The 16,815-nt window shown below is 29.1% G+C and overlaps 1 protein-coding gene across 5 annotated transcripts; it reads left to right on the plus strand.

Annotated features, from left to right (window-relative positions):
* Window positions 1-1,463: 1,463 nt before the first annotated feature.
* LOC105259013 (ankyrin repeat domain-containing protein 12) lies at window positions 1,464-16,641 on the plus strand. 5 transcript variants are annotated; one of them, XM_011270672.3, is made up of 8 exons: window positions 1,464-2,065; window positions 4,179-4,466; window positions 9,489-9,616; window positions 10,272-10,778; window positions 10,911-11,428; window positions 12,411-12,951; window positions 13,370-13,822; window positions 14,445-16,641. In XM_011270672.3, the coding sequence occupies exons 1-8, from the start codon at window positions 1,942-1,944 to the stop codon at window positions 14,622-14,624; spliced, it is 2,739 nt and encodes a 912-aa protein (XP_011268974.1). In that variant the 5' UTR covers window positions 1,464-1,941; the 3' UTR covers window positions 14,625-16,641. The 5 variants fall into 5 exon arrangements, with proteins under 5 accessions (XP_011268974.1, XP_011268975.1, XP_011268978.1 ...); XM_011270673.3 differs by having other exon boundaries at window positions 1,465-2,065; window positions 4,188-4,466; XM_011270676.3 differs by lacking the exons at window positions 1,464-2,065; window positions 4,179-4,466 and adding an exon at window positions 7,217-7,531.
* The last annotated feature ends 174 nt before the right edge of the window (window positions 16,642-16,815 follow it).

The following is a 16,815-nucleotide window of genomic DNA, read 5'->3' on the forward strand; positions in this document are numbered from 1 at the left end:
GTATTTCCAGAGAAATGTAAAAGAATAATGAAATGTAATAATAAGATCCAAATTGTGAAATTTCGTTATACTGAATTATCGAGCTATCATACAGGAACTTGATTAGGATTCAATTGAATTTTATTATGTTGAAAATAGCGTTTTATTGACATGCATTATAATGAAATCTCATTGTAATTTATATTTATAATATTATTATATAGCCATGCTTGTCGTATGAGTATAATATGTAATAAATAATGTAAACATCTTTTTGGATGTCACTTCGAACATCTATATTTTTCTTTATTTAGGTGAACGTAATAATATTGGACTGATTTTTCTTTTGTATAGTCCTCGTATATAATATAATCATTTAATTACTATAAACTTCTTCATAAATTATACTTATAATGACATATATCGTCTACAAATGAGTTAATCTCACAAAACAGATCTTTATGTAAAATAAGTCCTCACACATACATGTAAAACTCTGGAATAATAATTATTTTTTTATAGTGATTATAAATCATATGTAATATGTTAGAATTGGTACCTTATTTGTTGATATTTCGAAATAATAAACAAAATAATGTTTTGTTATATATGTACATTTTTAATATTGTTACTAATGTTTTGAAATATTTTAAAAAGACATAAACAATAAATAATTTTGGTTCTTACTGTTATTGTTTTATATGTAAATAATATTCCCCGAATGTGAAATTTTTTTTACACCGCAAGTTCATGTAACTGATCACAGAAAACAAATATATGTACAATAAATGTCTACGCAATTTAAATACTATATTTATACTACATTGAATTTATTTAATATACGATAATGCAAATGAACAAATTAATACAATAGCAATTATGTCGAATGCGCAATTGATAGTGACGTATTATATTGATTCTTTTGGCTTCAAATATGTCATATTGCAAGAATCAATAAGCAAACATATATATGTATACAAATCATACTCGTCAATCTCACATAAATATAAGCAGTAAATTTTAATAAATAAATAAAAAAATAAGTTTTAATAAATAAACGAAAAATAAATAATAAATTTTAATGAAAAAATAGATAAATATTATATATAATAATAAATCAATGAAAAATAAATAAAAATATATTTTATAAATATTTTTAAATATATATAAATTATTATATAATTATTATATACAATTATATAATAATTATATAATAATTTTACATTATTATATATAATAATATATATTCGAATAATATTATTCAAATTTTTTTGCGTAATCCTATGTTAATAATCCTATATTAATAATAAAATGAAATTTATGAATAAATAAATAAATAAATAAGTAAAAGAGTGAAATAAATTTTAACAAATAAAATTTCTTGCACCGATCGACATGACGCATTCGAATGTCCCGCCATGTTGAATTTTTCTGACGCGACGCAGTCATGCCAACGCACGGAAGCAAAATATACGTTAACGCGTGTGTTGCGTCATATTGTGCACCGTGTCCTAGAGTCAGTGTTGCGAATCTCGTTTTCAAAGCCGAGAGCCCGCGCACATGTCGCATCGCGAGATCAAAGCATCGGCCCGACGAGTGACAGTTACGGAAGTGCGCGCTACGCGAGCGATCTCGTCTCGGGCGCGATGTGCACGATTAACGGCCACGATTGCCGCGGCATTCGCGACTGCGTCATTATCATCGCGCTCGTCGTAGCCGTGCCGTTGTTGTGATGATTCCGTGCGCGTTCACGCGAACTCGGTGGGTCAAGATAGGGAAAATAGTGAACCGACCGCGCACTTTTAAGGTTATCCTCGCTCGTGGCGGTTTCCCAGCGCGTACAACGCGAATGCATCCGTAGCCTACGTTCGTAGTCCTGTCCGTGCATCCTCTGGTGCAAGTGCGCGCGTTCCATGCCCGTCCCTCGCGCTTTACGTCCACGTTTTCCGTGCTGCGTGTTATATGAATTATGAGGACGGAATGCCCGCAGGCGGTAACAGTCGTTTCCGCGGTTACCCAGCGCGGATGTCCGAACGGCAGCAGCTCGCGCTACTTTTGCAAATGACATCTCAGGAAATGGTGTCAGGTAAGGAATAGATGAATGAGAATGAGAGCGAGAAGGGAAGGGAGCGGGGTTGTGCGCGAGCGAAGATAGATTTCAAAATTACGGTTACACCAATTGTTTGTATCGTCTGCGTCATGTTTATTTACGTGGACTTTTTTCACGTAAGCTGTGTAAGCTATTGCAAATTAAACGTCAATTTAAAACGCAAGGAAACAATGTATAATATATGTAATATATTTATGTAATATAATATATATTTATTTTCTTTTATTATAGTATGAAGTCCAGTTCTTTAAATGCTTTGTTGATTTTTTCGCGCGACGTCATAAAATATCTAAATTCTTCTCATTGTTGTGTTTAAGCCGTGCATAACGTAAACAAAACATCTTTGATAAGCTATATTTCGTGAATGATTTCAATGTTGATATAAATGTCATGTTAATTAGGGTTTATATAGTTTACGCGTAGCGTAGAAAGTATTTACGAGTAAATGTCCAACCTTGAAAGAGAGGAAACAAATGTTAAAGCTACGCTATTGACGTGCGAAAATTCCACGGAAAAAACGTACAAGTTACTTTGTGTAAATTTTACAGTAGAGCATTTTTAAAATTTGCATACTTTTTAAATGAAGTTCTAATAATATTATTGTTCCGTAGCACTTGGAGCTAGTCTCGATTATAATAATAACTCACCTGGCATGTAATTTTATTATTAATAACTATATATTTTATAAGAAAATACTGCATAAATTAATTAAAGAAAAAAATGTTTTTTTTTTCTGATTAATATAGGATTATGCAAAAAAATTCGAATAATATATATATTATTCGAATATATATTATTATATATTCGATTAATAATATTTATGTAATTAATATAATTAATATATATTTATATATTACTTTTATATTTTTTAATAATATTTATATAATATATATTTATATATTATTTTTGTTAAAAGAAAAAAATATATATTTTATAAATATTTATAAATATATATAAATTATATAATTATTATATATTCGAATAATATTGATCAAATTTTTTTGCGTAATCCTATATTAATAATCCTGCACTAATAACAAGATAAAATTGATTAGACGGCGCACGTTTCGCGACAGAAACCTGCTGTGCCTCGACGTGCGCGTGCGACACAGCAGCATCGCGATTCGCGGTGAGGAGGGGAGGCGGAAAAAGGCAGTGTCTGCTGCCCGAATCGAGCGTCATCGTGCACCGCACGAGCAACATGGCCATCAGTTTGCGAGAGGCCGCGTTCGCGTGCGTATCGGAATCGCGACGCGTTTCATGTCACGGACTTATCCCGAATCGACGAATCGTCAAATGTCGCCGTACGTCCTGTAACCCGCGTTGAATTTTCCCCCGCGTCGCATGGCGATTTTCTCGTTAGTTTTCGCAAGAGTCAAGAGGAAGATTCGATTCGCCGTAACGTCGATGACATACGGCCACTAGCGTGGCCGGGGGTAGGGGGAAAGGGGTAGCCTTTAGGGGGGAGGGGGGGAAGAGTGATTGTGACATCGATCGAATGCGCGTGGAACGAAGGAGCCGTATCACTGGCCCCGAATTTTGATATATACATTATATGCATTTATCGACACGACGATCTATCATCATCGAATATCGCGATATTTCCACGGTGTTCGTGTCATTCGATCGACTTCCGCCAATTAAATCGTCAATCGATTGACAATCGTAAGACTCCTCCGGAAAATGACAGATCGAAGCGCACACGTGGAACCCGTGCAATTCCACGGACGGGATTGATGGCTGCGATGATAGCGCAAAGTGATTCAGCCTTCGTCGGAGCTATGGATTCGCACTGAGAACAAACCTCTTCGTCGAATTGTCGAGAAGAAAATCGTTGAAATTGTCAGAAATCGACATTTGCTCGACATTTATATCGTGTCGATGCCGTTAAGCGAATCGATCAATGAGAAACGGTGTCCTAACCTTATGCCGATACGCCATTGTGCCACGTTAAAGGGCACCCGATAGATCCGCCATATCGTAAGCGCTCGTAAACGTCAACGACGCTCGGCTATTCCGTGGGAGAGACCCCCTCCCCGGAGAAACTCGCTACGCGGAGGCCCTTTTTCGAATTCATTCATAGGAACAGACGTTGCAGGCACCGCTGGTTTACCCGACAAGAGTGCAACGACTACTCTCGACAAACCGTGCTCTCCTTCCGAGACGAGCACACCAGGGGCAACAACAGCGACAGCAGCAGCAGCAGCGCCGTCGAGCGAACAAGAGGAGCAGCAACCGCTCTCTTATCAATACCACACGCAGTACCAACAGCAACAGCAGCAACGCGCAGCCGGAAATACCGCAGCCGCTGCATCGCACGTTGCTGACGATAGTGGAGCCTCCTGTGAGATGCGGAGGACACCACCACAAAATAAAGGTAAAAAAATTTCTCCCTCTTTTTCCAAAAACTAAAGATTTTTTCATTTTGTTCGTACTGTCTGTATGAGAAAAAGGAAATTTTTAGAACAACAAAATGAAAGGAAAATATACAAATTGCGATTAATACAGACCTTTGTTCCGGAGCTTTTTCCTTTTCTTCATATCTTTGCAAAAATGACGAAAGTTCCTATATAATCTTGTTATTAACATGATTATAGATACGAGTAAAGTTATAAAGATAAGGGATTAAGATTGGCAAAATCAAGAGAGTAAGAAAGATATAAAATATCAATAAATAAAAATAAATAATAATTTTTATTCTCTCTCTCTCTCTCTCTCTCTCTCTCTATATATATATATATATATATATATATATATATATATATATATGCATGTATGTATGTGTATGTATATAATTTAACATCTCAATTTTAATGTTTTAATGGTTAATCTTTATGCAATAAACATGTGGAATTTATTTCATTAGAGCATTAGAGTTACTTATGGATTGTTTATAATTGATGTTAAAATTATTTTATGTAATATACACTAACATTTAAAATTCTATGAAGACAATTTACAAAATATAATTTCCTAATTAAGAAACTCAATAATGTTTCTTTTTTAATTAAGGAAACTAACTAATTTCGACCAAATACATAATCTCACTAATATTTAAATGTATATATTAAAGCATATGTGACAAATAAAAATCATAAATATTTATATAAACTAACTGTGTGGGAAAATTATACAGGTTATAAAATTTAAATTTTTCTTAATTATTATATTTTTTATTATTTATATAACATTAAAATTATTTTATTAAATAAAATGCATGATTATGTATTTTATTTAAGTATTTGTATATATATTAATATAATTGTATAGAACAAATAAGATATGTTCTCTAATGAAGAGTCTCAATATAATTCAAATATAATTCAAATAGTTCAATAGAGTTAATATTATATAATTTACAAGAAAAACATACATGGGTTTATATTGCAAAAATTATATAATTAAAGATCTAATTTATCCAATGATAGATCTTTTCTAATTCTAAACATAATATAATGTTCGAAAGTAAATGTTGAATTAATAAATTTATTTCAATATTTGTTAATAAATTAATCAATGTTAAAATTAATTTATTCAATTCAATTAATTATTTATTTATTTTAAATATTATATATTGAATAAGATGTTCAATGATAATAAAATTAAGGTTTTATGTATAATTCCAAGTTTAATATACTAAAAATTAAGAAAAACTTCAAACTAAAATTTAAGAAAATTTTGTCTACAAATATTTCTTTGAATATTGTTCTTTATTTGATTTTTTCTATATATAGAATTAAATTCAATGACGTTTATTAATTTCGAGAAAATGACTCCAACAATTATTATCATATTACTTTATAATACTTGACCTAAGACCACAGATCAGCAATTTAACTCCACAAATAAAAACGTTGATTACTAAACAATGACTTGAGCATACATATATCATAAAAACTACACATGTAGAGAAGTAAGTGACTATTAGAGACAAAAAGATAATTTTAAATTTGTACACATGTTATGTAATAATAGAATTTTTTTTGTTTGTTATATACGGACAAAAACTGTCCAAGAAAAAGACAAGATATATGTATGTGCATATTTTATATATAATTATATATATGAACTTTTTTTCTAAAGTGTGTATTAACAAATTATATATTTATATTAAAAAGTGTAAAATATATCCCGATTATTTTTAGCAAGATGTGTTACCTTGACGTTCGGGATATGGAAAGAGTTCGGAGTTTTTATTATCTATTAACTAGTTTTATCAATAGAATCACAATTAATTAACGACATTACTTAGATATTACTGGAAATATTTAGTATTGATGTCTTCTTAATATTACATACATATTTATATATAAAAATATTAATATGTTGTTGTGATATCAACTGATATTCTGTATCAAAAAATCGATATACGAAATATTTGATTAGATTTTATGCTACTTGAATATCGCAATATCCTCTTTTCTCTGACGTTAATAAAAATAATAGGATTAATACATTTAGTAAGAGTATACGAACAATCGATGTACAAATCGATAATAATAGCATACGATACAGAAACGAGCGATGATTAATTAAAGATATTGCAGTACACATATATAATATATTAGAAGGCGCATAAGTAAGAATTTCATCCACTGACCTCGAGAAAGATTGTTGCTAGGAGGCGATGCTGTTTCTATTTCTACATTGGAGAGATAAAGAAATAGATATTTAAAGAGACAGAACATATTATAGAGATAGAAACTGCATCATCCGTTAGAGACCGATTTAGAGACTATTTTTACAATGTTTCTCCTTCCAAGGTATATATTTTAAATGAATATTTTAAATTAATATTTTAATATGAGACATTTTAATATGAGACATTAGCACTCTAATATCTTTGTTAATAAACATTTTAATATCTTTGTTCTCAATATACATAGAGCAATAATATATTTTTTTCTAATTCTGTAATTGAGAGGCCTAAGCTATCGATTAAACATACTAAGAATTTGATTGAATCGTTGACCAAGATCTGAGGTATTCTTTTTCTGGGTGCTCCCATAATAATTACGAAAAAGGAAACAACCACGATTCTCGACAATAAATCGATCATGTGGCTTGGTATATATCTTCGATTTATTTCACAATCATCGTGTGTCGCTGTTACGTTAGCCTCAATACTTAAATTGAAGGTAAAGTTTGGAGAAGCCTACTTTCTAGCCTTAAGTGGCGAGGACAAGAAGAAATGAGATAATACAAAGATGCAAATAGCATGTAAGAAGAAGAGTAGCATTGGATAAGAAGAGAAAGAAAACACACGAATCGAGGAAGGAGGAAGGATAGGTAGAGGAGGAAGAATCAGGGAGAGGGAGAATGCTGACTGGCAAGTACGTGGGACCCGTTTGGTTGCGTCCATCGACACCAGTAGGGTGATCGTACCTCCAGAAGAGGTCTAAACTCAACGATAGTGAAATAACACGTCTTGCATTGGCAAGTGTACGAATATGCTTGGTACCTAACGATCGTCTTATCGCGTATCGTTGCGAAATCCGCGCTACGATCGAGCATTGATTCATCGATTTAAACTATTGTATGCGATATCCATCAATCTTTTGACACTCAGTCACGTGTATGTTTTCGGAGCTCAATGTAAATGAATATTATGTGACTTAGAGTGATACTCGCACGAATATGGACGAGCAATTATGTGAAAAGTGAATATAAATTTTCTCACGAATCATATAAGATAATAATAAGATAATTAGATAAATGATCCAGATTGCGGATAGGATTTACAACTTTCATCAACGATTAAGAGTGCTGTTTAGTGAGTTCTGTAATGGTTATGCACATACATATACACTTATACATATAAATAATATTAATTTTATATACACACTTAAATAATTAATAATTTAATTTTATATCACACACATATATATAATATTAATTTTATATACATATTCAAATTATTCAATATTCAAAATTTAAAAAAATTGTGTTTTATTCTTCCAAAATTGTTTATTTTATATTTTTTATATTTTTTATTTTATATATATTTTACATTTTTTGTTACAAAAAAATTAATTATATTAAAATAATTGTTATGTCTATTTAATTAAAACAACACAATTGGCAATAAGACATTTTTTTGTGATTGTAGTATTCAGAATAATCTCGGCATTATTCCAGGAATTAATTGTACACGTGTTAGACGCAGCAGCGCAATTTGACGCCTTTAGCATACGAAAGAAACTTATCCGTGACATATATCCTCTGGACGGTATCTTTAATAGCTTTAGTTTAAATGATATGTTAATTTCTTGTGATTCTCATGTCGATAATATTGTAAGAGAAAGTAGCATAGCTTTTTACAAAGAGATATCTCATTCAGCTTTAATTCTTATTATAACGCATTTTATCATACGCTGATTAATGATTTATATAACGATGCTATGTACTTTTAGCGATATATATATTTATTTTGCTGCTATCGGTAAAAACTATATTGATAAAAAAAACTCGATTACTTTGATTTTGATAATGTCTTGTTAACTGTGCTTGTTTATGCTCTCAGACAATCTCACAATCGCTGCATTAATATAAAAGACTATATTTATTCAGTAATAATTACAATATCATACACATAAAAATATTCTGTAATTATATAAAGTTTCATAAAGATTTGAACAATATGGTTATTATCACATCATTATTGTTTCATAAATAATAGAACAATTTGCATTTGAAACAAGAAATATAAAATAAAATAAGACATTTTGGATAATTTTTATATTATTTTATTATGTTTACATTATTTTTCGACCTATTAATTAATATATAATTATAATTACTTTAGTAACACTTAAAAAACTTGCACGTAGAGTTCTTATAAATAAAAGAATAAATTTTAAGAAAGATGATAATTTAAAAAAGCAATATTATAATATATAATTTAGAGAAGATAAATTATTAAACTTTTGATATATTTTTCTTATATAATATAATAAAAATAGTATTGCTACAATTTTCAAATCCTGTGCTGAGAACTTAATATTTTTGATATTTTATTTCTAATATATGGATTTTTAAATTAATTATTGCTAAAGCTGTGCAAACATATGGAAATTATCATAATTTCAGTTATATCATATTTTTTGTATATAACATTTTATTCATACATTTATATTCTAAATTCACATGAATTGCTTAAAATGAAGAGATTAAAACATAATAGTTCTCTGTTAATAATTGTAACTATAGAATATTTTCCTCTGAATTTTTTTCTATTCTCTTTTCCCTTTTTTTTTCACATCTATGTCTCTCTTTTTTCTCGTATTTCTTTTTTATATAACATTGTGAAAATGTTATGTTTGTATTATTTATGCGAAAATTTGTTTTATGATATATAATTATTATTTGCTTGATAATTAATATTTTGTTCTTTTTGCAGTCGATAGATCGGGAACTGGGCAGTCTGGAAGCTCGCCGAGGGTGACGCTTCGACTTAACCAGGTGCGAGGAGCGAGGGATGAAAAGAAAGGGGCATCAAATTCCCGTCAGGGCATCATGAGTACACAGGTATATATACTAACGATTGTATAAATTGATTGATATTGATATAAATTGATTGATAGATAATATAAAAAAAATTAATTTCAAGAAAGATAATATAATCTTGCAATATTCATATTAATCGTTAATTATTGTCTAATATTTAATCAGCACATTCATTGATATTTTTTTGCATAATAAATAAATAAATAAATAAATATATATATATATATATACATATATATATTTATTTATTTATTTATTAGAAGTGTTGTTGAAACGATGGAATTTTATATAGCTTCAGCTATTAATTAAATAGAAGAGCTGTTTAAAAGTATAAAATATTATATTGGCTTCATATAATTTTTTAAACTGTAGCTTTTGTGTCTACTATTTAATATTATTAATTCTAATATAAGAATAATAAATAACTAAATGTCTAAATACTTTTTTCTAGGATTATCTTTAAAAATACAAATATACATCAAATTATATTTTTTATGTAATATAAAATGAATGTTATATTAAGCCAATTTTAATCTGCAGTTTATTTATCAGCGTCTTAATATTAAAAATTTATAAAAGAAATATTCGTTAAAAAATAACAGATTTAACAATCATAATTTTTAAATTTTATTTGTATATTAATTCTAATAAAAAATTTTATTAATAAATAATGCAGGGTCAAAGCTCCATGGAGACTTCGGCGAAGACACCAGCCAATACATCGTCAACAAGCGCAAATGCAGTTTCAGGTACTAGCACATCCGGCAATGCACCATCTACTGATAGCGGTGACATATACGAGTTTAAGAGCTCGAAAGAACCGACACCGGTGAGAGGCGCAAGCTCATCTCCGAATCCTAATCCAGACAAAGATAAGGATGGTGGCGGTAAATCTTCAAATGGTCAGAATAACCACAGTAGTGATAATAATGCATCCACTGCCAGTGGTTCATCAATATCTGCAAATGAAGCAATAACGACGCCATTAACTTCTGATGAAGTCTCGACTGCTTCAATGTCGCCATCATCGAAGCGTACCTTTGAGAGCGATAATGCGGAAGAGCAAGATGAGGAAAATCGTCGGAAGAAACGAAAAGATTCCGAGAACGTGAAAGAGACCGCAAAGAATAACACATTAGGAAGGCAAAATATCAATAGGAATGCTGTTAGTGCTGGAGAAAAGGTAATTGGTATTATTTGATCACATACTTTTTATGGCGATATATATATATATATATATATATATATATATATATATATATATATGATATGTATATAAATGATAATCATATAATAATATATAATTTATTTACAGTGTGTTAAATCAGGTAAACAAGGATCTGGAGTGACGTCCGGCAAAGGAAGTCAAAATACGAGTTCTATCAATGCAGATAGAAAGAGTCCTAGTACTTCTTCAATGGCCAGTAGCCCAAAACCTTTGAATACTTCTAATTCGACGAATGTGAAAACTAGTATCCCAGCACTTGAATCTGATGGCGAAGAAGATCGATCAAAGTGTTCCGATTCTAATATTGCTCCTAAAGTACCACCTCTGAAGATAGTTATTCCACAAAGTACGGCATCAGAACAAGAGCAAGGCAATAGAAACGGTAAAAATATTGCAAATAGAAGTCATCAATTACCTTATGTAGTTGCTAGCTCGAACAGCAACGATTCAACTGAAAAAGACCAAAATCAGTCAGCTAGTGGAACAACTAGTCCTACAGAAAGTGGCACTAATACAAAAGGGGAAGATAAGAAGGATTTTGCTACAACTTTACATGGAGAGGAAAGATCAACACATCATCAAAGAGTATTGAGAAGTTCACATAGGTAGGAATATTGCTAATTTATATATTTTTAAATATAGGCTGTGTTCCAAAATTCACTGCCAGTACTGAAAATCTATAGTGTACGTCACGTAAACTATAGATTTTCAGTACTAGCAGTGAATTTTGGAACGCAGCCATAGAAGGAAGCGCTTATGTATATGTATATATATGTATATACGTATGTATGTATATATGTATTTATATAAAAATAATTTTATTTTAATTTTAAATTAATTTATATAAAAATACGCGCACATACACATATCTATATTATCTTTTATTCTAAGATATAGATTTTATCTTATCTATTTTATCTATCTTATCTTATATTAGCTTTTGTATATATTATCTTTTTTTCGCGAAATATTTTGTGTAAATAGGTGTTAATGGAAAACATACATTCCAAATAATTCATTGAAACATTATATTATTTAATTGTTATATTTTTTAAAGAACACAAAATAAATCAACACATTGATTTGATTTTATAGTAATAATTAAATGTCAAACTTGATAAAAATTTGACTATCAATAAAATGAAATAAGTGCAATGTGCATAGTTACTAAACGTAGTTAAATCATTGTAATATGCTATTTTTTAATCGTATAAAATAAAATTCTTTATTGTAATTTTAAATATAATTATTTGTTATAAATATATTTATAATTTATTTATAAATTTATTTATACTATTAAATTTATCAGTATAAATTTAATAATATAAATAAATAAATAAATATAAATTAATACTAAATTCTTCTATATTAAATATTAAATTTTCATATATTTTTCTTAATAAAATAACTTATATCTTTTTATTTATGCAACTTTGATTAAATTTATTATCAACTTTGGTTTAAATATTATGAAACAAATTATATTGACTGGAACAAAATAGATATATATGTAATCAGTACATAATAAAAAAAAGTTATAATTGGTTATTTAGTTATAAACAATTCTCACAAATCATATTATTGCAGAACTGGAAATGGTAGTAATGGTTCCACAGCGTCAAAAGAAACCGCTCCTTCGTCAGGTAATGGAAATTATTCCAATTCGTCGCCATTACCAATTAATACTTCCATGGATCGTTCGAATAATTCCTCACCGCAACAAAGACATCATTCTCCAACACCTGAAATAATTGGATCTGATGTTAATAAAGCTACTTCGTCGGAATCGACAAATGTAGGGACTGTCTCAAAATCTAATACAACCGTGGAGAAGTTGGATAAAAATATGGATGGTACAGGAAAAAATCAAAAAGATAATAGTACAGAAAATTTGGAGAATATCTCGGTAACTACCTCCTCTACGATGTCTAATGCCGGTACACCGGCACCAACTGTAGAACTTCATCCTAGAAAGAGAAAAATGAAACCTAACAAAGAAGCACAACAAGCTGCGGCTACAGCTGCTGCCAGTGAAGCAGCTGAAGCAATTAATACGGGACCAGAAATTCATCCACATGATCAACCAATTACTAATTGTTATCAATTATACCTTAATATTAGAAAGCAGGTAAAAAATTGCTCAAATTTTTAATGTAAACTTTTATCGAGCTCATTTAATATTTTTATCTTATTATGTTTTTTTTAAAGTTAATTATAATTAATTATATTTATATTGGCTTAAAAAATACTTTCATATTTTTTTATATCATTACTTCTTATTCTTTACTAATTAAACTTTTGTAAATTTATTTCTTTTTGCTTTTTTATTACTTCTGCACATTTGTCATTTGCCTATACATCATAAAATGAAAATATTTACATATGATTTATCTTTCATTCACTTCTTCATTTGATTGCACATAGATTTTCATTCCAAATATATGTATTAGAATGTGAATAGCTAAAAAAAGAAAAAATGAAAAAATTGCTCCTGATATGTAAAAAATTATAGAGTTCAGTACACAAATTTTTAATATTTATTACAGATTGAAAGAAGACGAAAGAGCTTATTTCCTGTTCAACCAAAACCTCCTCAGGGTTTTAAGGATTATTTGATGAATCGCTGTACATATGTATTAGCTAGTAATGCAAAAGAGCCAAATGTTAACCCACCAGCTGGTTTGCATGGAGCTATGAAAGATTTATACATTGAACAAGAAAAAGAGCGATATCGTCTTAGAATGCAACATGTGGTTGAAAAAGAGAAATTAGTTTTGTCAGTGGAACAGGAAATCCTTAGAGTTCACGGTAGAGCAGCTAGAGCGCTTGCTAATCAGTCTCTTCCCTTTTCTGTTTGTACAATTCTCAAAGACGAAGAAGTTTATAACGTCATCACTCCCGAACAGGAAGAAAAAGATAGAAATGCAAGGAGTAGATACAATGGTAGATTATTCTTAAGCTGGCTTCAAGATGTAGATGACAAATGGGAAAAAATTAAGGTAAAGAATGAAATATCCTGATGGAAATAGTTTACAGAAATTATAATGAAATCACATCTATTTTAAAATAGTAATGAATTATATATCAATAAATTGATCCCTTTTCATTACGATTTCACTAAAACTAACTTCTGATTCCTCTAATAAAATTTTTTAACAAAAATTAAATTAATAAAATCAAATTTTCCACTTTTAATTTCAGTAGCTATGCAATATTTATATCTATCCATGATAAAAACTTGAATATAAGATAAATATCTCAATAAAATAAGCACAACTCGGATAGCATGGACTTCAGGAGCTCTCTCGAGTCTACTTCGCCACATATGTTCACTCCTTTTAATTCCATCTCTTCCTCTCTCTTTGGTTTGAACAATCTGGTTTTACTTTTTCTCTTCTAATCATATTTTCACTAACCACACATTATCATTATATCTTAATTCTTCGCTTCTCTTTAAAAATCCCTTTCTTTAGCCCTTTCCAAGCCTTATCACATTCCAGAAGGCCATTTTATATTTTCTTTTGCCTTCTATCCTTTGCTACCCCAAAACAGAAATCAAATTTTAGTATATGTATTTTATTTTTGCTTTTATTTTTGTTTGTAATCAATAGTTAATTTTAGGAAGGTATGTTGCTGAGACATCATAATGAAGCAGAATCATTACATGCTGTTCAACAAATGCATTGGGAATGGAAATTGAAAGAAGTGGGGCTCTGTGAATCCAAAGTGACTCCTCAAATAGAAGATGTTCATGTTCCAATGGTACATGTTTCAGACGATTTCGATTTGTTACCAGCTTAGTGTACAATATCCATACAATTTAAACTGGTATTTGAGCTATTCATTTTTCATGTCTTTGAAACAACTTCAAAGATAATTTTAATCTGTGATCTCTATTAATGTATGCACTGTAAACTAATTTTCATGACACAACAGAAATGCGAACACATATGTAATTCTACAATATTGTGATTGAAACAAATTCCTTCAAAAGATGGGTAAATTAATAAATCATTGCACTTAAATCAAGATTTTGATTTTAAACAGAAAGAAGAATTAAAAGAGGCTAAAATTGGAATTAGTAAGATTTTTTTTAAATAGACATATAGCTTTATATTTGCAGTTTAACTTTTGACAATATCAGTGAGATTAGACTACACTATGCCAAAAATTTAGAAGAATACTCTTTCATTTTATATAGTTGAGACAATTAAAATAGAATAACATCAATTTACTTGTATGGAAAAAAAATATTCATGTGCCTTGAATTTTTCATTAAATTAGGAGTAGTCAAAATATTAATAAATTTGTAGTGATCATATATACTATCTTTGACGATGCGGCTTTGCTACATATGTTTTTAAAGGTCAACTATGAAGACTGAAAATCTGAGACTATATAATAGCTATAAATTATGAAATATCATTTTTATTTTACAATTAAAAGAGAGAACTGTATTATAATTGTGTGATATTTATAATCAGCATAGTGTACATATATTACATGTGCATAAATTTTTTTTTTAAAGAGATCAAAATAATTCGCTAATTGGTAAACGACGTATAGCTGGCCGCAGATCAAAGTGCACTTGATTAAAAACTCATTTTATTTATTACAAGAGCTAAATTATAAAATTCAATTTTATACCACACTTCTATGTAAAAAAAATATCAAAAAAGTTTCAAAATCAGAAAATTTAATTTTTCTGAAAATAAAAAAATGTTAAATATGTTATTAGATCTGTAATAATGTGCAACTAATTAAATACAAATCATTCGAAGATTCCCGTAGTTTTATATTAATTGCTTGACGAAAAAAAATAATTACAATATCTTTTATCACTCATCTCTTGCACAGTGTATGTAAATGTAGCATTTGTGCAAGTACAAATCAATATACTATACATATAGAATTGTAATCGCTGGAAGCTAATGTTAAATAAGAAAGAATAAGAATGATGTATCTCTCTTTTTATTGCGCCAATGAAACATCAATAACAATCAGTCGAAGTGTGTTATTCTATTTAATTCGAAGAGTTTTTAAGTCTCTTGTAATAGAAAGCAGTACAACAAGTCTAGTAAATATTCATTTTTTATAAATATTATATTTGTATATGCTCATTTATACATATATATGAATTGTAACTAAAAATTGTGTTTTAATATTGATTTATAATAAATATGAATAGATAAATATAACAGATTGAAAAATATGTATTCAAACATTGATAAAGTACAGGTGCCCATTAGGCTTGAAAACTAGTATTGCTTTCTCAGTTATCGCGTCAAAATAGACCAGTGTGACATGTGCGACTTTGGTATGATATAAAAAAGATAAATAAAATTCTATAATTTGAATGTGTTTTCAAACAAGATACTTGTTAAATTTTTTTTACTAAAAGCATATGTAAAATATAAGCCTCTTGATAAGCTGATAAGTTTTTTTAAATATTAGTACTTTAACAGAAATTATTAGTGTACTATTTTTAATGTACTATTATTAGTGTAATGGCAATATTAAGAAATTGCTGTTATTATGGTGGAGTTAATAAGCAATCTGTAAGCAGTCTGCAAAATATAATCATTTAGCTGATAGAGATTGCAAGCAACCGAAGATACGATTATTATTTTTTTTTATGATAAATTGAATAACAGACAACCATGCTTGATTGTTGCCAGAACTCTGCTAACATAATATGTAGAGCACATTTTTTGATACATCTAGCAGATTTAGCTATTTGAAAACAAGATGTCTCAAAAATTACTGTATAATACTTTAATCATGTATTTTGAAGATAGAATAAAAAAACCTAATACGATATATATTATCGAAATATATTATCAATAGTTTTTTAATTATAAGTAATCAAAGTTCAATGATATTGCCTAAAATTCGCGTGCTCAGATCTGTCATATAGATATGATAGACATTATGATGAATTAATTTTAAATTATGATCTTTATTTCTTTGTCCTGATATCAACTTTTAATTT

This window comes from Camponotus floridanus, unplaced genomic scaffold, assembly GCF_003227725.1.
Source record: "Camponotus floridanus strain SB8 unplaced genomic scaffold, Cflo_v7.5 scaffold12, whole genome shotgun sequence".
NCBI lineage: Eukaryota > Metazoa > Arthropoda > Insecta > Hymenoptera > Formicidae > Camponotus > Camponotus floridanus.

Excerpts from the sequence above, each read along its gene's own strand:
- LOC105259013 (XM_011270672.3), top strand. The coding sequence starts at position 1,942 with ATGAATTATGAGGACGGAATGCCCGCAGGCGGTAACAGTCGTTTCCGC. Across the intron at positions 2,066-4,178 it reads ATCTCAGGAAATGGTGTCAG|ACGTTGCAGGCACCGCTGGT; the intron begins GTAAGGAATAGA and ends TCATAGGAACAG. Across the intron at positions 9,617-10,271 it reads AGGGCATCATGAGTACACAG|GGTCAAAGCTCCATGGAGAC; the intron begins GTATATATACTA and ends TAAATAATGCAG.